This window comes from Pristis pectinata, chromosome 3 (assembly GCF_009764475.1).
Source record: "Pristis pectinata isolate sPriPec2 chromosome 3, sPriPec2.1.pri, whole genome shotgun sequence".
Taxonomy (NCBI): Eukaryota; Metazoa; Chordata; class Chondrichthyes; order Rhinopristiformes; family Pristidae; genus Pristis; species Pristis pectinata.
The window spans coordinates 54,458,815-54,485,544 of record NC_067407.1 but is presented as its reverse complement, the minus strand read 5'-3'; the positions used below and the strand labels follow the sequence as shown (position 1 = coordinate 54,485,544).

The window sequence follows — 26,730 nt, the reverse complement described above, 5'->3', positions numbered from 1 at the left end:
CAACACACCATCTTGTAAGTTGGAACATTACAGTCATCCAGACTCAACGGTTAATTCAAGAAGTTCAAATAATGAATAGTTTGTGTCCCACTTCTCCAGCATTCAGCTTCCTTCTTCAGGTATTTTTTTCTTTTCCTCATGGGGGAGGGGGGTGGGGGGGGGTAGGCACTGAGGGGCAGCTGGTAAAGCCGCTACCTCACAGCTCCAGCGACCAAGGTTCAATTCTGACCTCTGGTGCTGTCTGTGTGAAGCGTGCACATTCTCCCTGTGATTGTATGGGTTTCCTCCCACATCCCAAAGACGTGCAGGTTGGTAGGTTAATTGACCACTGTAAACTGCCCCTGTAGGTGAATCTGGGAAGAGTTGAGGGGAATATGGTGAGAATAAAATGGGAGTAATGTAGGATTAGTGTAAATAGGTGCTTGACAGTCAGACTCAGTTGCCTGTAGGGTCTGTTTCCATGCTGCATCACTCCATCACTATTTGCATCTCCCTCAGACATATCTTCGCCACTCACAAATGCCTTTACTACCTCTTTCGCTGGGTTCCAGCATCTCTTTTGACATTTAATCTCTCTAGCCCAATGACCTTCCCGTGTTCTCTCTGCTCCACCCACCCCCCGGCATTTTTAAAATCTGTTTTATCTCCAGCTTTTCCTAGTTCTGAAGAAAAGCCACTGAATTGAAATGTTCCTCGCTCCACAGATGTTTCCTGACCTGCCAAATATTTCCAGCATTTCGTGTTTTAAGTTCAGATTTCCTTATTCTGCAGTATTTTGCTTTTGGCCTACCTACCTTTTATATATCTTAAAAGAAATGTTGAATAAGAGACTGAAGGTAGGCCAGGACACCCAGAATAGCATTATGGGATCTTTGATATCTAGTTAAGAAAAGGAACTTCCCATTAATGAAAAACAATATGATGCTGGAGGAACTTAGCAGGCCAGGCAGCATCCGTGGAGAAAAGCAGGTGGTCAACGTTTTGGGTCAGGACCTTTCTTCAGGACTGAAGATAGGAAAAGGAGAAGTCCAATGTATAGGAGGGAAAAGCAGAGCAGTGATAGGTGGACAGAAGAGGGGAGGCGGGGTGGGCACAAGGTGGTGATAGGCAGATGCAGGTAAGAGGTAGTGATGGGCAGGTGTGGGGGAGGAGGGGAGAGCAGATCCACTGGGAGATTGGTCGAAGGTAAGGAGGTAAAAAGGGGGGTAGAAAAAAAATAGGCTAGGAAAGGGAAGAAAAGAAGAAGCATGGTTGGGGTGGGTGTGTGGGGGTGTTGTTGGGATTACTTAGTAGGAGAATTCAATGTTGGTTGGCTACATTGAATAATCTCTGTTCCAAGCCTACTCTGGCCCTATTCCTCAACTCCTTCTCTGCTATATTGACGACTGCATTGATGCCACCTCTTGCACCCGTGCGGAACTCGACAGCTTCATAAATTTCGCCACAAATTTTTACTCTGCTCTTCAATTCACTTGGACTATCTCTGACAACTCTCTCTCCTTCCTCGATCTCTCCATCTCCATCTCAGGAGATTCCTTATCCACTGACATCTTCTACAAACCCACTGATGCCTCTCCCACTTCAAGTAATCCCCACAAGCCCCCCTCCACACCCATCCCCAACCATGCATCTTCTTTTCTTCCCTTTCCTCGCATCTCTCTCTTTTTTCTACCACCCTTTTCTCCTCCTTACCTCTGACCCATCCCCCAGTGGATCTGCTCTCCCTTCCTCCCCCGCACCTGCCTATCACTATCTCTTACCTGCATCTACCTATCACCACCTTGTGCCCACCCCGCCTCCCCTCTTTTGTCCACCTATTGTGTTATTATGTGTTGTTATGTAGTTATACTAAAGAACTACAGTTCCCAGCAGGCAATGCAAGGGGTCACATGGGGGAACAGGAAGTAGCTGGAAAGAGCGGGAAAAGCCAGCCTCTCTGTTGTAAGTCTGTGCAGCCTGTTGTTGTTTTGTTGTTTTTCAATAAATGTTCAGATGTTAAACCCATGCCAAGTTTGTCTTGTGATGAAGAACAAACATAACACCTATCACTGCTCTGCTTTTCCCTCCTATATATTGGGCTTCCCTTTTCCTATCTTCAGTCCTAAAGAAGGATCCTGACCTGAAACGTTGACCGCCTGCTTTTCTCCACGGATGCTGCCTGGCCTGCTGAGTTCCTCCAGCACCATCGTGTTTTTCATCTAGATATTCCAGCATCTGCAGTCCTTTGGTTCCCTATCTTCCCATTAATGCCTGATCCCAATAACCCCACAGTACAGTATTCCACTCAGGACAAAACTGTAAGCCAACATGGAGCTCTGCACCAGAGTACTGGGCTAATTTTTGTGCTCAAGCTCCTGAACAAGACTTGAACTCTTGATTTTTTTGACTCAGATGTAAGAAAGACACGGAAAATTTAACCTAATTTGTCTCGTGGAAGACTAACAGGATTTAGTGATTTCACATTCCACCCAACTTATCCTCCACAAAGATAAATGCAAAGTAAGGACAAGCTGGATGAGGAACCTCACCTGAGCAGATTGGGTTAAAATGACTCCCAAATTCAGGCCTAGCAAAGTACATGAACAACTTGGACATGGAGACACAGAAAAAGATAACACCAAGTGAACAAACTGGTTTCTTGGGCTGTGGAAATGGACAGATACCTTATCAAGGAAACACAAGGGACTGCAGATGCTGGAATCTGAGACAAAAAAGCAAACTGCTGGAGGAACTCAATGGGTCATGCAGCATCTGCGGAGGGAAAGGGATGGTCGATGTTTTGCGTCGAGACCCTGTGTCAGGACTGAGAGGGTAGAGGGAAGATATCCAGTATAGGGAGGTGAGAGGGAGGGGTGAGACGGGGGTTGCTAGGTGACAGGCGGAACCAGGTACAGGAGGGATGGTGGGCAGGTGGAACCAGATGAGGAGGCAGATAAGATGGGTAGAGCAAGTGAGAAGAAATGCAGGTGGATGGGTGTGTGGGTGGTGGGCAGATGAAATAAGGTGTGGGAAGGGTAACAGATCTAGGTAACGGTGGGGGGGGGGGGGGGAGGAAAAGATGTACAAAAGGAGAGAGACCCTAGGTGGACCGATAGGAATGAGAAAGGAACACAGTGGTGTGGGTTACCTGAAACTGGAAAATTCAATGTTCATACCATTGGTCTGTAAGCTACCCAAGTGGAATAGGAGGTGTTATTCTCATAGTTTGCACTTTAGCCTCACTGGAGAAAGCTAAGGACGGTCAGGTCGGTGTGGGAATGGAAAGGGGAGTTGAAGTGCCATGCAACTGAAACTCCAGATGGAATGCAGATGTTCTGCAAAAAGGTCACCTAGTCTATGCTTGGTCTTGCCAATTTAGAGGGAGACCACATCGAGAATACCGATTGTAAGGACCAGGTTGGAGGAGGTGCTTGTGAATCTCTGCCTCACCCGGAAGGGTTGTTTAGGGTCCTGAATGGTGGTGAGGGAGGAGGTGTAGGGGCAGGTGTTGCTCCTCCTGCAGTTGCAGGGGAAAGTGTCAGGGTGGGTAGGAAGGGATGAGCGGGCCAGGGAGTCACAGAGAGAGTAGACCCTGTGGAAAGCAGAAAAGAGGGGGAGGGAGTGGGGAAGATGTGACTGGTGCTGGGATTCCCGTTGGAGCTGGCGGAAATAACGAAGGGTGATGTGCTGGATGCAGTGGCTACTGCAGAGAAAGGCAAGGACCAAGGGAACTATCTCTGCTCTGTTTTGGGAGAAGGGATAGGAGCAGAAGTGCGGGAAATGGAGAAAATGTGAGTGAGGGCTCCATCAACCACAGGAGAGGGGAAGCCACATTTCCTGTAAAAGGAGGACATTTCAGAAGTCCTGCAACGGAAAGCCTCATCTTGAGAACGGATGCGGCAGAGACGGAGACACTGAAAGAAAGGTCCTTACAGGAGACAGAGCGGGAGGAGGTGTAGTCGAGGTAGCTGTGGGAGTCAGTGTGTTTAGTACCTGATGGAGGAGGGGACTGTGAGAGCACTGCAATGGGATGCCGTTTCTGGTGGATAATGGGAAAAGTTGACAATTGGAGCACAGGTATTGGGATTGTGACAGCAGGTAGGTACAACTTTAGAAACCCCTTGAGCAGTTTTAAGCCAGGAAACTGACCTGATCGGATCAGTCCATCTGAAAATACTTGACAATGAGGTCGATGGAGCGTTATCTAGGGAAGCAAGTAATATGTGCCTCAAACCTGACCCCATTTGTTCTCTGCTGGGTGAACTGGGTTATAATTACTCCCTCCATTGCACCATCAAAACCTCACAGAGCTCACAAAGGGGAAGAATGTGATGAAGTAATCAAGATTACAAACACATCTCCCACTGAGGTATTTACAAAGGAATGCTTGTTGAAACAATGAGGTGGAGTAGACACATGGAAAGTACATACCGAGTTGTACATTGCCTTGTGCTGCCTCGTTCTAACTTCTGGAGCCAGGTAGCCATATGTTCCGATATTTGCTGTAAGCTTCTCAGAGCCTAATAAAGAAAGTGTCATTATTGAGGATTGTAATTAGATAGGAATGGCCTGATTAAAAGACACCTCAAATATCAATCTGTTTTGTGTGTGTATAAATAAATTTATTATGATTGTTGAAACAGAGTGAACATTTTCAACTTTTAAATTGTATGTGAAAACCACACCTTATTTGAGAATTCTCTCTACTGTACTGGTGCAAAAAATGACAAAATATGGTAACTGAATTGCTAAAATTCCTATTAATAGGTTGCATACAATTCACAAATGATTTTTCACCTCTAAATATGGCATCGAAGTTAAGCTTCTAGAAATTCAGGGTTGAATCAATGACTATACTTTGCCAAGGTTTCTTTTTGTGCCTGCAGTAGTTTTCAGTTACTGGGGACGGGTTAATATTGCCAAACAAATGCACAACAGCTAATTTTACACTTCACCTGTCTCCAGCTCCATCTGTGCATCCGTTTCATTCCTGTGATCTGTACATCCCTTAAATATAAAACACAATGCATTATAATTAACTTTTTTCCCTTGTGCACTGAACTTATTCGTTCATTCAACTTTACCGGTGATCTTTTGAACTTTGCTTGATCATAGACTGAACAGCGCAATGGTAATGGATTTCTCGATTACGCTGCAGATCATATAAGTTTGTCATGTTTTGTGCATAGATTCTGATTTAATAGTGTGGAGTGTAGTCTGTGGTAACTCAGTAACAGCACAGCACAGATGTGGTATTGATTGACCCTATTCTTATCAGTGATATAAACTGGCAGGAGACACAATAGATTCTGCAGATGCTGGAATCTGGAGCAACACACACAAGATGTTGGAGGAACTCAGCAGGTCAGGCAGCATCTATGGAGAGAAGTAAACGGTCAAGGTTTCAGATCGAGACCCGAAACGCCAACTGTTTATTTCTCTCCATAGATTCTGCCTGACCTGCCGAGTTCCTCCAGAATTTTGTGTTTGTTATAAGCTGGCAGTCTCAGTTACATTGCTCAATCGTATCATTCTTTTATAAAGGAGTGCAGTACTTTATTGATTATTGGACTCCAAAAGCTCTTTAAATTCCCATGCACTTAAGAAAGCTGAAGGCTAGACAAGCGCTCCTTAACAGCAGGAGGTGAATAATGGGTCAAAGACTAACAGTTCTGTAAAACCTGCAGTAATCTGATGGAGAACTGCACAATGGTTTTTCCAACCACCTCATCTTCCTAAAGCTAAGTGATGCCAAACATCATGGCACTGTCAGTTTTATCAGAGACTAAAGAAATTTGTCAGAGGCTAAAGAAATTTGGCACATCCCCTTTGACACTCACCAACTTTTATCGATGTACCATAGAAAGCATCCTATCTGGATACATCATGGCTTAGTATGGCAACTGTTCTGCCCAGGACCGTAAGAAACTGCAGAGAGTTGTGGACATAGCCCAGCGCATCACAGAAACCAGCCTCCCCTCCATGGACACTGTCTATACCTCTCGCTGTCTTGGCGAAGCAGCCAGCATAATTAAAGACCCCACCCACCCGGGTCATTCTCTCTTCTTCCCTCTCCCATCAGGCAGAAGATACAGGAGCCTGAGGGCACATACCACCAGACTCAAGGACAGCTTCTACCCCACAGTGATAAGACTATTGAACAGTTCCCTTATACAATGAGATGGACTCCCGACCTCACAATCTATCTTGTAATGACCTTGCTCCTTATTGTCTACCTGCAATGCACCTCCCTGTAGCTGTAACACTTTATTCTGTATTCTGTTATTGTTTTTACCCTGTACTACCTCAATGCACTGTGTAATGAATTGATCTGTACAAATGGTATGCAAGACAAGTTTTTCACTGTACCTTGGTACAAGTGACAAGAATAAACCAATACCAATATACATTGTAGTCTTCAAAATGGTTTCACCATTTTCTGAGGCACGGATCTGTAAATAAATCATGAAATTGACTAAAAATGTTTGAATCAGAGCTGGGTGGATTAGATCAAGAAAGATGTGCTACAATGGGACCTGTGTGGTTCTCAATGGGACCATGCTCAAGTTAGCACAACTGCCTGCACTTGTTGCGCATCAGCCCTTAAAGGCACACTCCCCATGGCAGCCAGACACTGTGGAGGCTTTCATGGAAGAGAGAGGCTGCAGGGAAGAGGGACAGAGCTCCACAGTTCACACAATGCAATATTGAGCTCTTGGTGCAGGAAACAGAAGCTGGGAAGATGGCCTATGCGCTGAGGGACCGGAGAGCCATCCTGTTCTTCATAAAAGAGCATGGAAAATGTCCAGGACAGCAAATACCAGGAATTAGAATCCCCAAGCTTTGGAGCAATGCTGGATGAAATTTCATGATATTACTACACAGAGAGAGAGAAAGAGAGAGAGAGAGAGAGAGAGAGAGAGAGAGAGAGTGACACACACACAAACATGATACCCCTACCATTTCTCTCAAAAAAATTCCAGAGGATCCAATAACAAAAAGAGCATCTCCATTTAGGTAGAGACAGTGAGGAATAGAAATGAGAGCCCTTGTGAGTACGGTACCTCACTCCAATAGAGGAGACCATTGTGCACTCATTGACAGAGGGGCCAGCAAGCTGAAAATCACCCAAGACCAGGGGCAATCTGCAATGCTTTGCTGTGCTCACTAAATCCCCCTTGAGATGATCAACAGTATTTATCTATCTATTTATCTGCCACATGTATATCGAAACACACAGTGAAATGCGCCTTTTTGTGTTGCTGAGAATGTGCTGGGGGCAGCCCGCAAGTATTGCCACTCTTCCGATGCCAACATAGCATGCCCACAGCTCCAGAGCAGGCACGGTAGTGTAGCGGTTAATGCAGTGTTATTACAGCGCCAGTGACCCAGGTTGAATTCCAGCCACTGTCTGTAAGGAGTTTGTACGTTCTCCGTGACCGTGTGGGTTTTCACCGCGTGCTCCAGTTTCCTCCCACATTCCAAAGACGTACGGGTTAGGAAGTTGTGGGCATGCTACGTTGGCGCTGGAAGCATGGCAACAGTTGCGGACTGCCCCTAGAAGACTCTACACAAAAGATGCATTTCACTGTGTGTTTCAATGTACATGTGACCAATAAAGATATCTTATCTAACCTGTATGTCTTTGGAATGTGGGAGGAAATGGGAGCACCCAGAGAAAACCCACGCAGACATGGGGAGAACGTACAAACTCCTTACACACAGCGGTGGAATCGAACCCAGGTCACTGGCGCTGTAATAGCGTTACTGCCATGCCGCCCCTCATTAACATCCATACTGCTGCATCCCCATGGAGGTGTTGTGGGCTTAGCTTACAGCTATCTTCCATTTTGCCTACGCAGCATAACAGGAAAGGCCACAGATCCCCATGCCCAGAAGAGGAGGACACAGGGCAGGCATAAGCTGTGGGAGGAACAGAAGAGGAGACTGGAGGGAAGGGTGAGGGATGATCATGATGATGAGGAGCACAGCGTGTCAAAGCACCTGTCAGTGCACAACGCCACCTCAGAGACTGGCACTGTGAGAGATGAACAGATTGGGTTAAAGGGACACTCGTCACATAAAAATAAACAGCAGATACTGGAAACTTTGAAATAAAAGCAGCAGATACTGGAAACACCCACAGGTCAGGTTTGGAAAGAAAACAAAATTAACGTATCAAGTTGAAGACTCTACATGAGAAGTGGAAAAGAGAGAACAAATTAGTCTTAAGTTGCATAGATGGTGACAGAGGGATGGATAGGGCAAAGGAAATATCACTGACGCGGTGAGGTCAGGGTTGTCCCAGGGATAAGTTGTAGAGGTCATCCAGTTGATGAAATGAGGGTTACCAGAGAATGAAAACACGAGCAAAAGAAAAGTTGCAAAATTGGACATGCCCAAGGTGCTAATGTTGAGAGAAAAAGTTAGTCCATTTCACAGACAAATGACTTACAGCAGAAATGGCTGGTTCCAATAGATACAGAGAAATTGAATTACTTGAAGTTGTAGGATTTGATATTGTGTCCAGAAAGCTGTAAAGTGCCCCGACGGAAGATGAGATGCCCTTCAACAGGCTTATGATGAGCCTCATTATAACAGTGCAGGAGGTCACAGATGGACAGATGGGAGTGAGGAGTGTGATAGAGAATTAAAGTGACAGACAACAGGGAGATCTCAGTTGCATGTCACGTGGGCATACAGCAGGCATTGGTGGGCCGGAGTTTTGTCGGAAATCGGAAGCTTGCCAGAAGAAGATCCATGGTTCCATACCACTGGAGAGGACCCAGATGGGGACCACAACTCGGAAACTTTCTTGACATAGTTGACCAAGCTGGCTCAGTGATTGGATGAGAGCATGGCAGATGGGAAAAATGTGAGGACAAACAATCTGGTGTACAGAACAGAAAATCAGTGTACTTTTAAAATTGTGATGTTTAAGGGAACCTCAGTTTCCTTGTGCAGAAGTCACTGAAAGCCAATATTCATGGTTAGCAAGCAAGAAGCAGGACAGATGGTATGCTAAATTTTATTACAAGAGAATTTGAGTACAGGATTAAAGATGTCTTATTGCTATTAGATGGGGCCCTGGCAAGAACACACCTGGAGTGTTGTGTACAGTTTTGTCCTTGTTACCTAAATAGAGAGAGGAAGTATAGCAAAGATTTATTGAACTCGTTCCAGGGATGGTGAGTTTGCCATATGAGGAGAGATTGTGTAGACTAGGCCTATATTCTCCATTAGGAGATGATCTCATTGAAATGAATAACATTCTTCAGGCCTTGGCAGGGTAAATGCAGGGAGAATATCTCCTCTTGCTGAGAAATCTGGTGCCAGGAGTCACTGTCTCAGAATAAGGGATAGGCCACTTAAGTCTATGAGGAAGAGAAACTTCTTCACTCAAGAGGCTGGTGAATGTTTGGAATTCTCTACTGTGGTGGGCTGTTGGAGGATCTGTCTGAGTTCATCCACAAAAGAGATCAATAGGTTTTTGGACAGTGCAGGAAAATGGCACTGGGGTGGAAGATCAGGGTTTTGAATGGCAGAGCAAGCTTAAAGGGGCAGGTGGCCTATTCCTGCTCCTAATTCTTAAGTTCTTATAAAGGAAAGGCACCAGAGTGTTAAAGTACAGATCCAAGTGTAATGACTTTTGATTTTTGTGTTTGTTGTTGTTGTTACAAACAATTCTGAACACACCAGCACTGTTCAAATGTTTCCTTATTTAGGATGAATAATATCCTTCATTGAGCAGAGGTAGGTCACATTAGAGTGGAATGGCTACAGAGCTGATCATGCCTTACTTAGAATGATTATTAAAGACTTGCTGCCTACTGTGACATTGAGGCACCTGTTGAATCAGCGTGTCTGCCGCTAACTGCTGGAGAAAGAATTCCATTAGTTTTAACACACTGTGGACCACGGAAGGTGCTTGAACAGCCTGCAGTGAGTTTTACAACTGTCCAGTCAGTTCCCCTGATGTTAGTAGATGTCCCTTTAAATAATGTTAAAGACAAGTGGTGCAATGTTCCCCTGGTCATACTGGGACTGTTCTAGGTGCTTACAAAATAAGAACAGGAGTGGACCACTTGGCCTCTTGAGTTTGCTCGATCATTCAATAAGATCATGGCTGATCTGATTGTAACAACACGTTTCCATCTACCCCTTTTAGTCCTTCACCCCCTGCTTAATCAAGTATCCATCAACCTCTGCCTTAAAAAGATTCAAAGACTCTGCTTGCATTGCTCTTTGACAAAGAGAGTTCTAACGCTCAGAGAAAAAATGTTGCATCCTCTCTGTCTTAGATGGGTGACCACTTATTTTTAAACCAAGACCCCTTGTTCAAGATTCTCGCCAAAGAGGAAACATCCTCTCTACATCCGAGATCACGGTCACAAATTGCATCTTTGAAACTCAATTTAAGTTGGCAAGGCATTGAGCAAATCGTGACATCATTAGGTACCTGTCTGGTGCCAGAGAAAAGTTGGGCTTGTTAAATTGCTAAAGTTTACAGCACATAGGAGTGCTCGGACCAATTCTGAGATAAACATCAATGATCGCCAGCACCATCTCCTTTGGGTGAAATCAGTTTTTGGTGCGATATATACATAAAAAGGGGCACTCATTAATCCAATATCTAGGCTCACATCCTGCATTAGAACACTGCACTTTCCTGCAGTTTAAAAGGGGCATAAGTGAACCATGGTTCTATCAAAGTTTTCCATTGTCCCAGGACTGTACACTTAATTATAACCACAGACTGTAGTGTTAGGCTTCCACAGTTTCAAAAAATTTACAGAAAAGTCTCACCATGTGACAAATGAATGGAAAGTATACAACTTCACTAGTACACCAAAATACATTACCTGTGATGTACAGAATCTGGACAAACCAAAATCTCCAATTTTCACACTTCCATCTTTGTCAATAAATATGTTTCCAGGCTTCAGGTCTCGATGTATGATGCCCTTTAAAGGAAAATATTGCTCCTGTTCAATTCGCTTCTAAATATTGTATTTTATCAGTAGATTCTCAATTGATTACAACTCTACCAGAATTTTAAAATGTGAACTAACATTGAGTGTTTAATTACATACAGGTCATCCCGAGTAACAAACGGTTTCCATTTTTACAGAAGAACATAAGGCAATTTTGTCCATAAGCTGGAAAAATACACTCCATGTGGTAGCCCTCCCTCCACAGTATTGTAACGAGTGACATCAAAAACACAAAAGACTGATAAGAAAGAACAATTACTGAAAGTGGAGAGAGGAAACTAGTTCTGCCATTCTTAGGAATGAATGTCAGACTTTTGATAATTTTATAGGAGCTTGGTCATATGTAGGAATGTCCGTAAGTCAGACATACGTAACCCAGGGTCAGCCTGCACATTGGGAACGTAAGGACATGCATTTACGTAGTGCCTTTCATATCCTCATAATGTCCCGAAATACTTCACTGCTGATGGAATACTTCTGAAGTGTTGTCACTGCTTTTTTTCTGCTGGCAAATGTGGCAGCCACTTTGCACACAGCAAGATCCCACTAACAGCAATGAGGTGATGGCCTACTTAATCTGTATTACTGGTGTTAATTGAGGGAGAACTGTATTCTTTGAAAGCTGGCATTGAATCTGTAATATCTACATCAGAAGGTTGATGAGGACTTTGTTTAGTGTCTTGCGCAAAAGTCATAATGTCCAACAGTGCTGAACCCCTCAGTACTGCACTGGAGTGTCAGTACATGTTAGATGCAGTGAGGGTCTAACTCATGGCCTGTGGCCTCCTCGTCATTAAGTGAGGAAAGGCACTCAAACTGGCTGAGTTGGGATTGATATTTAACGGTGTGGTGCAGTTGCACAAAGCAAAGGATCGCACTATAGGAAAAGCGAGACAAAGTCCCAAATGGCATAGAACAAGATTAGTAAGGTTAACATTCACCCCATTCTGCCCCTCATAATTATTTTGTCAAGGATTCCAGGAATTTGCTCACTTCCCTACTCTGAACCCTATCATCCATGCCGATCATGTAAAATGTGAAGAACTTCCTCAATTTGTTATCTTTCCCCACCATTAAACCAGTCATACACTCATGTTTAATTCTTAGGTATTTTTTCCAGATTTACCTTCATCTTCTTACATAGCCTGTTCAAAGTTGCTTACTTAAAATGTCAGAAATCAAAATTTTGAACCATCAAATTCCTTTCCTGCTGAAAAATTCAAATTGCCAACATCAAGTCACTGAACACGCACACAATCCTTTGAATTAACAGAAACAGAGTGCCTGTGTGCAAGATCACTTCCACTTATTGAGCAACATCGTTGCACCACTCTGCTTCAGGACAGAAGGGATCCAGGACTGATGCCAAAAGCTAAAGGTCAGAGGTAAAGAAAGACCTACTGCTCTCGATATCGTACAACACTTGGCCAAGTATAGCACCAAGGAACCCCGGCAGAAGTCACAGACTAGGTTTATACCTTTCGCGTAATCATTGATTTAGGTGGTCCATTATCAGGCTCCATGATGAGCTTCATCAAGCATCGATCCAACCAGCATCATTAGATCATTAGCCTAGGCCTGTGCCTATTGCTAGTGATTTTCAACATTCAGGCTCCATTCACAACTTCCCCAGTGATGGTATAACTCATGTCAGTCCACAGAACAACCAAGTTTGAACTGACAAGCCGCAGGTACAATATACACTAGCTAAGTGCCAGACAACGATCATTCTAATAAGAAAGACTGATAAAGGACTTGACGTTCCCATTTGCACCCAGTATTTTAATGGAAGTGTTTAAGGAAATTGCAACTCTTAACCTCAGTCTTCCACAGATTTCTCCAAGCGGTAATTTTTGCTTCTGATTATAAAACTGCAGATGTAGAGCAAAGTGAAAACTAGAGATAAGTAAATTATACACGTTACTCTGGCATGTAATATGGGGAAGGTATTGGAATGTGTAATTAAACACAGAATAACTGGGCAGTGAGAAACTGAGCTGATAAGAGAGAGCCCAGATGGACTTCTAAAAAGCGGTCCATGGTTTTAAGAACTTAAATATTTTGAAGAAATAACATAGTTTACACAGTAACATCATGCAAAGCTACCTGACTGTGGATGTATCTTAAACCTTGAAGCATCTCCTTGATTATTTTCGAACAACTTTTGTAGTTGATGCATGTGTGGCAGTGACTTTCAATCCATTTTTCAAGTGTCATCTCGCAAAAATCCATCTGAATTGATAAAAGATTCAGAAAAGACTCATGTTTTCACTTGCACTCAGATATGGAACCACTTCTGCCAATTCTGTTCATGCGTAAAATGGGAAGACAGAAATGAACCTGTTGAAACTAAGGAAAAAATTAGAAGGAGGAAATCTTCATCAAACACCAGGTTTGGTCCTCCAAAGTCACAAGGTCCCTTCACAAAACTTACACTTACATGGAAAATCCAGGAAAGCAGAAAATAATGCAGTTCTGTGGTGCAGCTAGTAAAGCTGCTCTCTCACAGCTCCAGTGACCTATGTTCAATCCCGACCTTGGGTGCTGTCTGTGAAGAGTTTGCACATTCTCCTGTGTCCGTGTGGGTTTGCCCCAGATGCTCCATTTACTCCTACACTACAAAGATGCACTGGTTCTTGGTTATTTGGTTTCTGAATATTACTCCAAGTGTAGATGGGTAGCAGGATAATTGGGGTTGATGATGGACATGTGACAGACAATAGGTGATAGGGGAATAAGCAGGAAAATGGAACAGATGAGATTTCACTGAGTGCCACATAGACTCAGTAACCTCCTATGTTGTAAGAAAATACAAAAAGATACGGTAAGTGAACATCAGGCAGACAAATGCTGCCTGACCTGCTGAGTGTTTCCAGCATTTTGTTTTTATTGTAGGTGAAAATGCATTTCACTACTCCTTACCTTAATGAAGAGAAACTGGAAATTCTTCACATTTTCTTTGCCATGAGATTTCTTCACGGAGTTCTAAGAGAAAGACAGAGACTCACTAACTGCGGAAAAAAATGCCTCTGATTATTATTCTGACCTTGAAGTGTCTGACATGCAGTCATCCATTGTTTTTTCGTTGGTCAATAGAAACCCTTACATTTGGATTACAGAAAATGAAGTCTATTCGATGGCTCTTTGGTTGAAAGATTCTATTTTCTGTTAAAATAATTTTCCTGAACTGATGCTAAAGGTAATGCTGGCACCAAGTTAAAATAAAATGGTGCAGCAAATAGCCTGCAAAATACACTTGCCTAGAATTTCATCCTGGCTCGGTGATGATAAATGCACCACATAGTTGCATCATTGCACTCTGCCTCTGAAATTCAGTCAAATAAAGTCAATGAATTTCAGAGAAAGGGCAAAAAGACTACACCTCTGCCCACCCTGTGTCTTGGGAGGATGCAATCCCTTTCTCCTAGTTTCTCTGTCTCCACTGCAACTGCTCTCAAGATGCACCTTTTCATTCCAGGCTGTCTGAAATGTCCTCCTTTCTCAGGAAATGTGACTGTGATTGATGGAGCCCTCTCTTGCATTTCCTCTGTTTCCCAAACTTCTGCTCTCCACCTCCCTCATTCCAAACTGAACAGAGGTGGTGTTCCCCCATTCCTCACCTTTCACCCTACCAGCCTCTACATCCAGCACATCATCCTTCGTCATTTCCGCCAGCTGCAACAACCAGCCACATCTTCTCCTCCCCACCCACTTCCACCTTCTGCAGGGACCACTCGCTCTGTGACTCCCTGGTCCATTTATCCGTCCCCACCCACTCCTCTCTGACCCCTGGCCCTTTCCTCTGCTGCCACAGGAGGTGCCATGCTTGTTCTTGCACCTCCTCCCTCACCACTGTCCAGGGACCTAAACAGCCTTTCCAGGAGAGGCAAAGATTCACCTGCACCTCCTCCAACCTTGTCTGCTGCATTCAGAGTTTCTAATGTGGCCTCCTCTACATTGGCGAGACCAAACACAGACTAGGCGACTGAGTTGCAGAGCACCTTCACTGTGTCCGCAATGGCCATCCTGAGCTCCCGGTTGCATGCTTATTCAACGACCCCATTCCCACATCAACCTGTCCGTTCTCGGCCTTCTCCACTGCCAGGGTGAGTCCCAATGCTAACTGGAAGAACAGCACCTCATATTCCACCTGGGTAGTCTACAACACAGTGGTATGAACATTAGGTTTTCCACTCCAGGTAGCCCTTATCTCTGGGTCCAGGTAGCCCTTATCTCTGGGTCCAGGTAGCCCTTATCTCTGGGTCCAGGTAGCCCTTATCTCTGGGTCCAGGTAGCCCTTATCTCTGGGTCCAGGTAGCCCTTATCTCTGGGTCCAGGTAGCCCTTATCTCTGGGTTCAGGTAGCCCTTATCTCTGGGTCCAGGTAGCCCTTATCTCTGGGTCCAGGTAGCCCTTATCTCTGGGTCCAGGTAGCCCTTATCTCTGGGTCCAGGTAGCCCTTATCTCTGGGTTCAGGTAGCCCTTATCTCTGGGTTCAGGTAGCCCTTATCTCTGGGTTCAGGTAGCCCTTATCTCTGGGTCCAGGTAGCCCTTATCTCTGGGTTCAGGTAGCCCTTATCTCTGGGTCCAGGTAGCCCTTATCTCTGGGTCCAGGTAGCCCTTATCTCTGGGTTCAGGTAGCCCTTATCTCTGGGTCCAGGTAGCCCTTATCTCTGGGTCCAGGTAGCCCTTATCTCTGGGTTCAGGTAGCCCTTATCTCTGGGTCCAGGTAGCCCTTATCTCTGGGTCCAGGTAGCCCTTATCTCTGGGTTCAGGTAGCCCTTATCTCTGGGTCCAGGTAGCCCTTATCTCTGGGTCCAGGTAGCCCTTATCTCTGGGTCCAGGTAGCCCTTATCTCTGGGTTCAGGTAGCCCTTATCTCTGGGTCCAGGTAGCCCTTATCTCTGGGTCCAGGTAGCCCTTATCTCTGGGTCCAGGTAGCCCTTATCTCTGGGTTCAGGTAGCCCTTATCTCTGGGTCCAGGTAGCCCTTATCTCTGGGTCCAGGTAGCCCTTATCTCTGGGTTCAGGTAGCCCTTATCTCTGGGTCCAGGTAGCCCTTATCTCTGGGTCCAGGTAGCCCTTATCTCTGGGTTCAGGTAGCCCTTATCTCTGGGTCCAGGTAGCCCTTATCTCTGGGTCCAGGTAGCCCTTATCTCTGGGTCCAGGTAGCCCTTATCTCTGGGTCCAGGTAGCCCTTATCTCTGGGTTCAGGTAGCCCTTATCTCTGGGTCCAGGTAGCCCTTATCTCTGGGTCCAGGTAGCCCTTATCTCTGGGTCCAGGTAGCCCTTATCTCTGGGTTCAGGTAGCCCTTATCTCTGGGTCCAGGTAGCCCTTATCTCTGGGTTCGGGTAGCCCTTATCTCTGGGTTCGGGTAGCCCTTATCTCCTGAGTTGCCACCCACCCCCCCCTTCCAATCCACCTCCTGTCCTCCCATTTTCGTTCCCTTTCCCATAACCCCCTGCAGCTCCCCGTCACCCATTTCCATCCCCTACCCCTTCTTGGTTCCCTTCACCCTACTGCCGGCGAATTTCACTCACCGGAACCCTGCCCCCACCTGATTCCTTTTGCCGTTCATCTCTCCCCGAATGATTCCCACGACCACCTTCCTCGCTCATCATATTCCTGCCGAGCTCTTTCTCCGCCACCTCCGCCTCCGTGCCTTCTTGTTTGGTAAGGAGTCCTCCCTCCCTTTCAAAGACCCGTTCGCCCGCCTCCAGCCCTCTTCTTCCACCTGGACTCCCCTACCGGGCCTGTTCCCTTCCCTGGACCTACTCACAGCCAACTGTCGGCGCGACATCAGCCATCTTGACATTTCTGCTCCCCTCACCCACTCCAACCGCACCCCTTTTGAACGCTCAGCTCTCCACTCTCTCTGCATTGATCCTGTAATATTCCTGCACTAGTAGCCTTTGTGTTCCCATTTATCACCCTCCAGCAGTTGTCTCCACCTTCACCCTCCCCTCCCCGGCTCCATCTGCCCATCATCCTTCACCCCCTCCTCAGTCCACCAATTACCTTGGGGCCCTGTCACACCGCTCCCCCGCCTCCCCCCCCACCACTCCTCATTATACTGGTTATCTTCCCTCGCCATTCTCAGTCTTGATGCAGGGTCTCAACCCGGAACATCAACAGTTCCTTTCCCCCCACAGATGCTGCTCAACCCACTGAGCTCCTCCAGCAGTTTGTTTGTTGCTCCAGATTCCAGCATCTTCAGTCTCTTATCTGTACATTGAACTATAAAATGCATTTAACACTAACAACTAGTGATCTCTAGACAATTATCTCCCACTCAAATGCACATTTAATTGCACAAAGCTAAATTTCCTATTTCTCATGCAAATCAACATACCCAACTAAATCCTGGCAGATAAATTGGACTGCCTTGAATGCAGATGAAGGTTGCAGTTGACAGCAAATTTGCATGTGCTATCATGGACACCATTTTTAAGTTTTAAGTATGATTATAGGGCCTGGAAAATAGGTGCTAAGGTTGTGCTCAGGTGCAGGAGAACTTCTAACAGACAAGGTTCCATTCATTTGAATTTTATTCTGCTGTTCGTGTGCCAGCTCCGGCACTGACCAAGATATTATTTACCAACTCCACTTCATACTGGCCTAATGTAAACCTGTTCTGTGGTTTGCCAAGAAATGCAACAACACCTTTGACTGAGAATTCACTGTTATCCTTCCATTCAATTCAAGTTTCCCATTTTATTTCCTATTCCGGGTTACTTGTCCAAATGTAGAACTTGTGCAGGCAGAAGGGATTAGTTTAGTGAGGCACTTAATTACTGGTTTAATTAGTTCGGCACAACATCGTGGCTTGACGGGCCTGTTCCTGTGCTGTCCTGTTCTATGTTCTAATGGCTGAGTGAAGGATCAGATCTTGTGCATTTCCATTGATGGCAATTAACTGCATGATCCACATAATGATGTAACAGTCAAAAGCACAATGTGATTAAGTGGCTACATTCACCCCCATCCAATTCTATTTCTTCACTACAGTGCATTTGCCAGCAGCTCTCTGGTACTTTGAGAAATAAGGGATTGCAGATGCTGGAATCTAGATGCAAAACACCATGATGCTGGATGAACTCAGCAGGTCAGCAGCATCCGTGGAGAAAAACAGGCGGTCAACGTTTTGGATCAGGACCCTTCTTCAGGATTGAAGATAGGAAAAGGGGAAAGCCCAACATCGGAGGGAAAAGCAGAGCAGTGATAGGTGGACAAAAGAGGGGAGGCAGGGTGGGCACAGGATGGTGATAGGTAGATGCAGGTAAGAGATAGTGATAAGTAGGTGTGGGAGAGGAAGGGAGAGTAGGTCAAAGGTAAGGAGAGAGAAAGAAAACAGGGTAGAGGGAAGAAGAGAAGAAACGTGGTTGGGGGGGCGTAGGGAAAGGGGGTGGGGATTACTTAAAGTGGGAGAATTCAATGTTCATGCTGTTAGGCTGCAAGGTTCCAAGACAGAAAATGAGGTGCTGTTCCTCCAGTTTGCGCTTGGAATTGCTCTGGTACTTTGTCTAAGTTACCACTTTTCATGCCAAAATCTGAACTCTAAGTACCTGAAGAAAAGATGGCTGGTTGACTGAACAACACCATCACGGCTTGACATGATTGTCATGTAAATTGCAATTGGAATTGGTTTATTATTATCACATGTACTGAGGTACAGTGAAAAACTTGTTTTGCATGCAATCCATACATATCATTTCATTACAACAGTGCATTTAGTACAAGGAAACAATAATAGAATGCAGAATAAAGTGTTACTGTTACAGAGAAAATGCAGTGCAGTGCAGGCAGACAATAAGGTGCAAGGCCATAACAAGGTAGATTGTGAGGTCAAGAGTCCATTTTATCGTATTAGGGGACCATTCATTCAGCTTATAACAGCGGGATAGAAGCTGTCCTTGAGCCTGTTGGTACATGCTTGCAGGCTTTTGTATCATCTGCCCGATGGGAGGGGGGTGAAGAGAGAATGTCCAGGTTGGATGGGGTCTGTGTGTGTCATCTGTGAGTTCCCTGAGAATTCACTTTTTGAGAGAGATCATGAGCAAAATTTTTCTCTCTGTTACCTACAGGCTGTGCAGTGTCTATGCTGCATAGGTAACCAGTAGCCAATTTAACGCAAGACTAGGAAAGCATTTAGCAGAGAAGGCTGTTTGGCCATTTAAGCCAGGGTTAGTTTTTAAAGAGTTAATCAATTTGCATCGCTCTCCTGATTATTACCTATTACATAGAACATAGAACATTACAGCACAGTACAGGCCCTTCGGCCCACGATGTTGTGCCGACATTTCATCCTGCTCTAATATCTATCTAACCCTTCCCTCCCACAGAGCCCTCCATTTCTCTATCATTCATATAGCTACCCAACAGTCTCTTAAATGTCCCTAATATATCTGCCCCAACAACCTCTGCCAGCAGTCTGTTCCACGCACCCACCACTCTCTATGTGAAAAACTTACCTCCGACATCCCCCTTATACCTGCCTCCAATCACCTTAAAATTATGTCCCCTCGTATTAGCCATTGTCACACTGGGAAAAAGTCTCTGACTGTCCAGTCAATCTATGTCTCTTATCTTGTACACCTCTATCAAGTCACCTCTCATCCTCCTCCTCTCCAAAGAGAAAAGCCCCAGCTCACTCAACCTATTCTCACAAGACATACTCTCCAATCCAGGCAGCATCCTGGTAAATCTCCTCTGCACCCTCTCTAAAGCTTCCACAACCTTCCTATAATGAGGCAACCACAACTGAACATAATATTCCAAGTGTGGTCCAACCAGAGTTCTATAAGAGCTGCAACATTACTTCGCGGCTCTTGAACTCAATACCCCGACTAATGAAGACCAGCACACCATATGCCTCTTAACAACCCTATCGACTTGGGCTGCAACCTTGAGAGATCTATGGACGTGGACCCCAAGATCCCTCTGTTCCTCCACACTGCTAAGAGTCCTGCCATTAATTTTGTATTCTGCTTTCAAATTCGATCTCCTGAAGTGTATCATTTCACACTTTAAGTGCGCAGTAAGTGCGCAGGCGCGTGACGTCAGTCGGTAGCGCGCGTGCACTGTTTAGAAAGAGCAGGGAAGTCTTTGGTGTTTCGATCAGGAGCGAGAGGCCAGCGCACAGAAACAGCCGAGGAGTTCCGGGGAGATAAGTGTTTTATTCTCTTTCTTCTTAACGGTTTCGGAGATAGTGGGGAGTAAGTGCGCAGGCGCGTGACGTCAGTCGGTAGCGCACGCACAGTTTAAAAAGACTGCCATATCCAGCGGGCAGCGTCAGAGTGGGCAGTGGAGTGAGAGGGAGCAGAGTGATTTGGGCTTTGATTGCTCTGTAAATGTTTCCAATTCAAATATCCATCCAATTCCATTTTGAAATTTGCTCTGAAATCTGCTTCCATCCCACTTTTAAGTCGCACTTGCCAGATCTAAACAACTCGCTAAGTGAGGGAAAATTTCCCTTGATCCTTTAACTAATGTACTATATTTGTGTTCTTTGGTTATCTGCCCTAGTCCTGGCAACAATTTTCCCCTCTCTGGACTACTATGGCTCGGTTGGTAGCACACATCTCCAGGTCAAAAACCTTCGGGTTCAAGTCCTCCTTCAGAAGGCTAAACACAGTAGTTGTGGCTTATTTATTATTTCAATAATTATGTGCAGTAATAAGAGAGGAATACAAAGTGAGCATGCAGCCACAGCATGTAATTATGAAGGAAAATAGAAGGAGGATGAAGCATGAAAGAATGCTAGAATTGCACAGGGTATTGGTAAATGACACTGAAGTACTGTGCACAGTTTTAGACTCCTCACCTAAGGAAGAATAGACTTAATTTGAAGGCACTAATGAAAAAGATTACCAGATTGAATCCTGTGATATAAGGGTTGCCATATGAAGAAATATAAATTATAATGGGTCCACGCTCTCTGGAGTTTAGAATAATTTAAGATAATCTTATTGAAGCACACAAGATCCTAAGGGGCCTTGACAGGGAAGATGCTAAAGGATTGTGTGGGCAGCTGAAACTCGGGGTTCTCAGGGGAAAAGGAAAAGAGGGAATTTTGTCCCTCAGAGGAATGCAAAATTTTGGAATTATCTACCCACAGGTGGTCATTCAATATTGATATTCAAACCTGGGGTGCATTGATTTTTGGATTACATGGGAATAAGTTGCATGGGAATTAGTCAGGAAAGGTGATATGGGCCAAAGATCCAATAGGTAGCCGACTGGGTACTGAAAGGCCTGGACAGAGCGGACGTAGAGAGGATGTTTCCACTAGTAGAAGAGTCTAGGATCTGAGGGCACAGCCTCAGAATAAAGGGACGGCCCTTTAAAACTGAGATGAGGAATTTCTTCAGCCAGTGGGTGGTGAATCTGTGGAATTCATTGCTACAGAAGACTGTGGAGGCCAAGTCATTGGGTGTATTTAAGAAGGCGGGAGAAGGGAGTTGAAAAAAAATCAGCTTTGATTGAATGGCGGAGCAGACTCAATGGGCCAAAAGGCCTTATTCTGTTCTTATATTTTACTGACTTAAGATCAGATCAACCGTGACAATGAATGGCAGACCAGCCTCGAGGGGGCTTTTGGTCATTTCTGTCTCCTATTTCTTTCTTACTTTGCTGCCTCTCTCCATCTAAGCTCTGACATTATCCCTATGTACACTGCCCACAACAGGGCACAATACACCAGCTGAAACCTTGCTAATACTTTCTAACTTACTGGACAAAGTATTGACAGATGAGACCATTCATATCATTCTACAAAATGTGCTGAATGTTGTGTGTGGCTTATAATCACCGCAGGATCAGATGTAACTTATTGCAGTTACCTGAACTCCACAACAGTACTCAGGCACTGAACTTCCCGTCTCTGACCTCCTCACAACACCTGCTGGAGTTTCACATTGTGCAACTGAAGACAAGGCCGGCTGATTCTCTGCAACGCAATTAGAGCTCTGATCAGTATCCGAAAACATGAATTTGAGTTTAGAATAGTCAAGTGCAAATTAAAAGTGGATGAACAGGCATCAAGACATTTTAGCCCACTGATGCGTCATAGAAAGTATGGCCCCATTTAAAATGGATTCAGGCAAGTGTTTTGAAAGACAAGAATAAAACTAGCTATGAGCATAGGACAGGTTAACAAAAGTAAACAGCTTCTGTTAACACCAACAAACATAAGAAGGTGCCATGCTTCCAGGCTGTCATTTTTCTGACACAATGGAATATGAGAGGTATTACTTACTGGAAAAAAATACTGGCCTCAAAGTGTTTCCCTCAATTATCAAAAGACACCCATTTACATACATTATGCAAATCATGCTGTAATTGTATTTGTCTTGCTCTGGTAGTGCACAACATTAAGTATTCAACACCCTTGAGTTCTGGAATTTATTGAACATCATTTCAACAAGAGTCCAGTTTTTACCGAGGGATAACCCCTTCCTGTTTCGAAAGCTGTTATCACCATGTTAGCTTAAGCTCAGTCAGCTGCATTCTCAGGGGTTTGTGGGTTCAAATCCTACTCAGAGACGTGGGCACAAGAAGTCTCTGAGCCTGACATTCCAGTGCAGTACTGAGGAAGTCCTGCACTGCCAGAGACCACACCTTTAGGGTGAGACGGTGAACTGAGGCCCCCACCTGTTCTCTTAAGGGGACAGAAAAGATCCCATGGCAACTTTCCAAATCACAACAATGAAATTATTCCCAGTCTCCCAGCCAAGACTGAAAATGCTGCTTGTTGGACCTTGCTGTGCAAGAATTGGTTGTTACGTTACAATAGTGACTATATTTCAGAAGTATGTCAATGGCCATCCAAAGACTGTGAAAGGTACCAGAGAAAGGTACCAGAGAAAGGCAAGTCTTTCTCTTTATTTCAATGTGCACTCAATCAGATTGGAGAAAGGTTTCTCCCTGTGCTCATCATTCCTAAATAACGTTTACAGAGTCACACATTATGGGCCCACTGAATCTGCCCATCAAGCATCCATTTATACTGACCAATTTTAATATCCCCCATCTACCCAGCAACTCCCCTTATATTCTACCACTCACATACTCACAGGGGGCAATTTCCAGTGACCAATTAACTTACCAACCCAGCCGCCTGTTGTTATGTGAGAGAAAACCAGAGCACCTGGAGAAACCCACATGGTTGCAGGGAGAATATGCAAACTCCATACAGACAGTGCCCAAGGTCAGGATTGAACCCAGGTGCTGGAGCTGTGAGGCAGTCGCCCTAATCGCTGCACCACTGTGCTGCCCTTACATATTTTGTTGATTCACAAAAGGCAGAAGATATTAAGTCTTTCGTCCTAAACTGAATCCCTCTTTTTATTTGCCCTGGTTTCTGCTTCCAAATTCGTTGCACGAGGGAAAATGGAATTAGAGTTTAAGCTGGCAATTGAAACTGTCCATAAACTGTCAGGACTCTGGTGGTGCATGAAACCTGCACTGAAGGATCCTGAATCACATTCAGCTCCAAGTCTTGCCTGAGTCCTGCCAGTGACTGCAGCTCACCAGTTAGGGAAACAAACTCCATCAGTTCCAGTGCTGAGCTGGCCATAGGTTGAGTGCTGGCCGCTGTATTTTGTTTTAAACTTAGAGAACTTTCCTACCTGCATTTATTTGGTCTCAAGGCCTTCCCAAACATTTCACAGCCAATTAATTTCTTCTTTGATATAGTCACTGCTGAAATGTGGGGAATCTGGCAGCCAGTCGGGAGGTTCCTACAAACATCAATTAAACAATTACAGGATAATTTGCTGTTTAATGATGCGGGTTGAGAGATCAATATTGACCCAAGAAATCAGCTTGAACTCCCTCGATCTTCCTCACAGGGGTATGGGATCTCTTACTCCTACCCAAGAGGGCTGAGGGGTTCTTAGTTGACTGTCTCATCCAAACATTAAAAAAACATTCCAGGAATGACAAACTATCTGCTGGAGGAACTCAGCAGGTTGAGCGGCATCTGTGGGGGGAAAGGAATTGTCAACATTTCAGAAATTGTCACAGTGTCTCGATCCAAAACTTTGACAATTTCTTCCCCCCCCCCCCCCAACAGATGCTGCCTGACCCACTGAGTTCCTCTAGCAGAGTGTTTGTTGCTCCAGATTCCAGCATCTGCAGTCTCTTGTGATTCCACGAATGACAATCTTGCTACAAATACTACAGCAAGTACTCAGACCTTGGCATCCATCTGGATTGCTATCTGTCCATTCCACAGACGCTTCACATGCTGGAGGTGCCATTGCAAGGATGGAATCCCAGGAGCTGTCGCAAAGATCGGACTCGGAGTGTTCACTCTGTTCAGCAGTCTCCGGGCAATCCAGTTCCTCAATCCAAGCATCGTGATAGTGCACAACGTTCCTGTGGTTTAGCTTCGAGAGAACCTTCACCTCGGTCAGAAAGGAACTTTCAGCACACTTCCTACTGTGCGGAAGGTGGATGCATTTCAGCGCGTAGACTTTCTCCTCAAGGCTGCGGAACGCCTAAGAGAAAGAAAGTGAACTGCTGGTGATTTTGTACAGAATGACTGATGGGAGGAAGCAATTTGCAAGCAATAATCTACTGCAAGCCATCACCTCATACCAAAAAGTAATCCGATCTGAACCACAGTGCAATGTGAATGTGAGATGAATGAGATGCTGCTTATCATGCTATAATTTTACATTATAGTTTTATTCAGTTCGGTGCCCATTTTTGTCCAGGTGGAACAAGCAAGGCCCCTTTCCACTTGCCAATTAGATTAAACTTATGTCCTCCTCTTAATGACAACACCTGCTGCTGAAAAAAGTTTCAGCAGAAATTATAATAATCACAAAGCTGTATTTTCAACACATAAATTCACCGACCTTGTATACAATACCGAATCCACCTTGGCCAATGCATTCAATATCTGTGTAGCCTTTCCTCTGCAAGATTTCTCTTACTTTGTCCAATACGTTCTCCCTTCGCCACATCACGTGAAGCTCTATAAGGGCCAATTTAAGGTTCTTGATGATAAAAATCTATTGAGGTCACAGAATATTAAGCACCTTCAGTTAGCTGTATGATAAATGCTACACTGTTGCAGGATGTCAGAAAGGATAAACCTTCATTTTGTTCAAAAACATTGAAGATGACAGTAAAGAAATTCAGTGGCCAATGCTAAATTCATCTGTAATTTCTAAAGTCAGAGAAATTCAGAACCCTTGAGGCCCTGGCTATATAATACATGTATTAAAGATAATACAGAAAAAAATCTTGCACTAGTGCAGCACTTATTATTCAGCAAATTAGTTTTTAATGTCTAGTAATTGTTATGCCATGAAATATATTTTATAATATTGTACATGAGGTAGAAAACTGTATAGAACAAGCAAAGCTCTGAGTAATGGCAACTGGACCGGGGAAAAGGTTCAACTGATGAATGTCAAAAAAGGAGCAGAACAAACTGGAAGGAATCATGAGTCACCCACACTGGTTATCTTCCACAGAGACTGGTGCCAGTCAGGACGTGAGGATGATTGAGTGTGGAGAAGTGTATGGCTATAAAGTCAAAGTTGAGTTTATTGTCATATGCACAAGTGCATGCATGCACAGGTGTAATGAAAAACTTACTTGCAGCAGCATCACAGGCACATAACATCAGATAAGCAGCCTTCACAAGGAAAACATAAACATAAATACACACAATTTCTACAAGAAAGAACACAACTAGAACAAAAAAGTCCATTGTAGTGCAAAGTGATCAAAGTTGTCATAGTGTTGCTATACTAAGGCAGTGATTAGGGTTGTGCCAGTTGGTTCAAGAACTGAATGGTTGAAGGGAAGTAGCTGTTCTTGAACACTGTAATGTGGGACTTCAGGCTTCTGTACCTCCTGCCCGATGGTAGCTGCGAGAAGAAGGCATGGCCCGGATAGTGGGGATCTATCATTCACATGTACATCATAAATTGCACAGTTATTTTGCAGTTATTTTTATAGTTATTGTACAGATGGCATGGCCTGGATGGTGGGGATCTTTGATGATTTGCTTGAGGCAGCGCCTCATGTAGATACTACCAATGGTGTTAACCTTTTCAAGATGGATGACTGAAACACACTTGTCCAGTCAATGTAACCTCAACTTACGTTGCAGCCATCCACATGTATATTTTAACCATTGTTGTCCTGACCTTGTTACTTCTACCTTCTGTGTTTATCACTGGCTCCTCAAGTCCTTCATTATCCTTTCCCAGCTGTGACACCCTCCAACTTATTCCCCTTTGGGAGATTTACTTCCTGATTCTTACCTCAATTCCTCGAACCTAAAACACTGCTGTCATTTTGGACTTGGATCTTCCCTCTCAGGATGTAATTGCTGGTCTCAGCTCTGCCTCATCAACAGCGGTAACCTAGAAAGCTCCAGTGTCTTCTGTTGACTGATTTTCCTGTCCAACCCAAGGGGCAGCCTCACTTCTCCAGCCTTCAGGTCCCACTCTCTCGACCCACCACTGCTCCTAAGTTCCTACTCAGTAGTGTCCACCACATAGGCAGCCACATTCACTCCCTGCATTACCAAAACTGGTCTGAGAATCCAACGTCTTGGTCTGGGACTCAACTGATTAGGAATGATATTCTTCATGGAATGGAACAGGAGACAAAACTCTATCTTCAATGGAACGCCCCAAACATGCAGTGTCGAGCCAAGAATCTACCTCAGACTGCGAACAATGGTATCATGAGTTTCTTCTCCTCAAGAGTAAAATCTTGAACAATAGCAGT

General features: G+C 44.7%; 1 protein-coding gene across 9 annotated transcripts in view; it reads right to left on the bottom strand.

The window, feature by feature from the left end:
• LOC127568774 (eIF-2-alpha kinase GCN2-like) overlaps nt 1-26,730 on the bottom strand; it is a 69,262-nt gene that overhangs the window by 38,997 nt on the left and 3,535 nt on the right. For 6 of the 9 annotated variants that reach the window (XR_007956065.1, XM_052012926.1, XM_052012924.1 and 3 more), the window contains exons 2-9: nt 24,837-24,992; nt 24,170-24,473; nt 21,813-21,919; nt 13,896-13,958; nt 13,080-13,205; nt 10,842-10,943; nt 4,935-4,986; nt 4,411-4,499 (exon numbers count right to left, since the gene is read on the bottom strand). Coding sequence is in view for 8 of the 9 variants with exons in the window: in XM_052012922.1 (XP_051868882.1) it covers nt 4,411-4,499; nt 4,935-4,986; nt 10,842-10,943; nt 13,080-13,205; nt 13,896-13,958; nt 21,813-21,919; nt 24,170-24,473; nt 24,837-24,992 (999 nt within the window). In the remaining variant the exon portion in view is untranslated. The remainder of the gene's footprint in view (nt 1-4,410; nt 4,500-4,934; nt 4,987-10,841; nt 10,944-13,079; nt 13,206-13,895; nt 13,959-21,812; nt 21,920-24,169; nt 24,474-24,836; nt 24,993-26,730) is intronic. The other 3 variants (XM_052012923.1, XM_052012927.1, XM_052012925.1) reach the window with 1 other exon arrangement.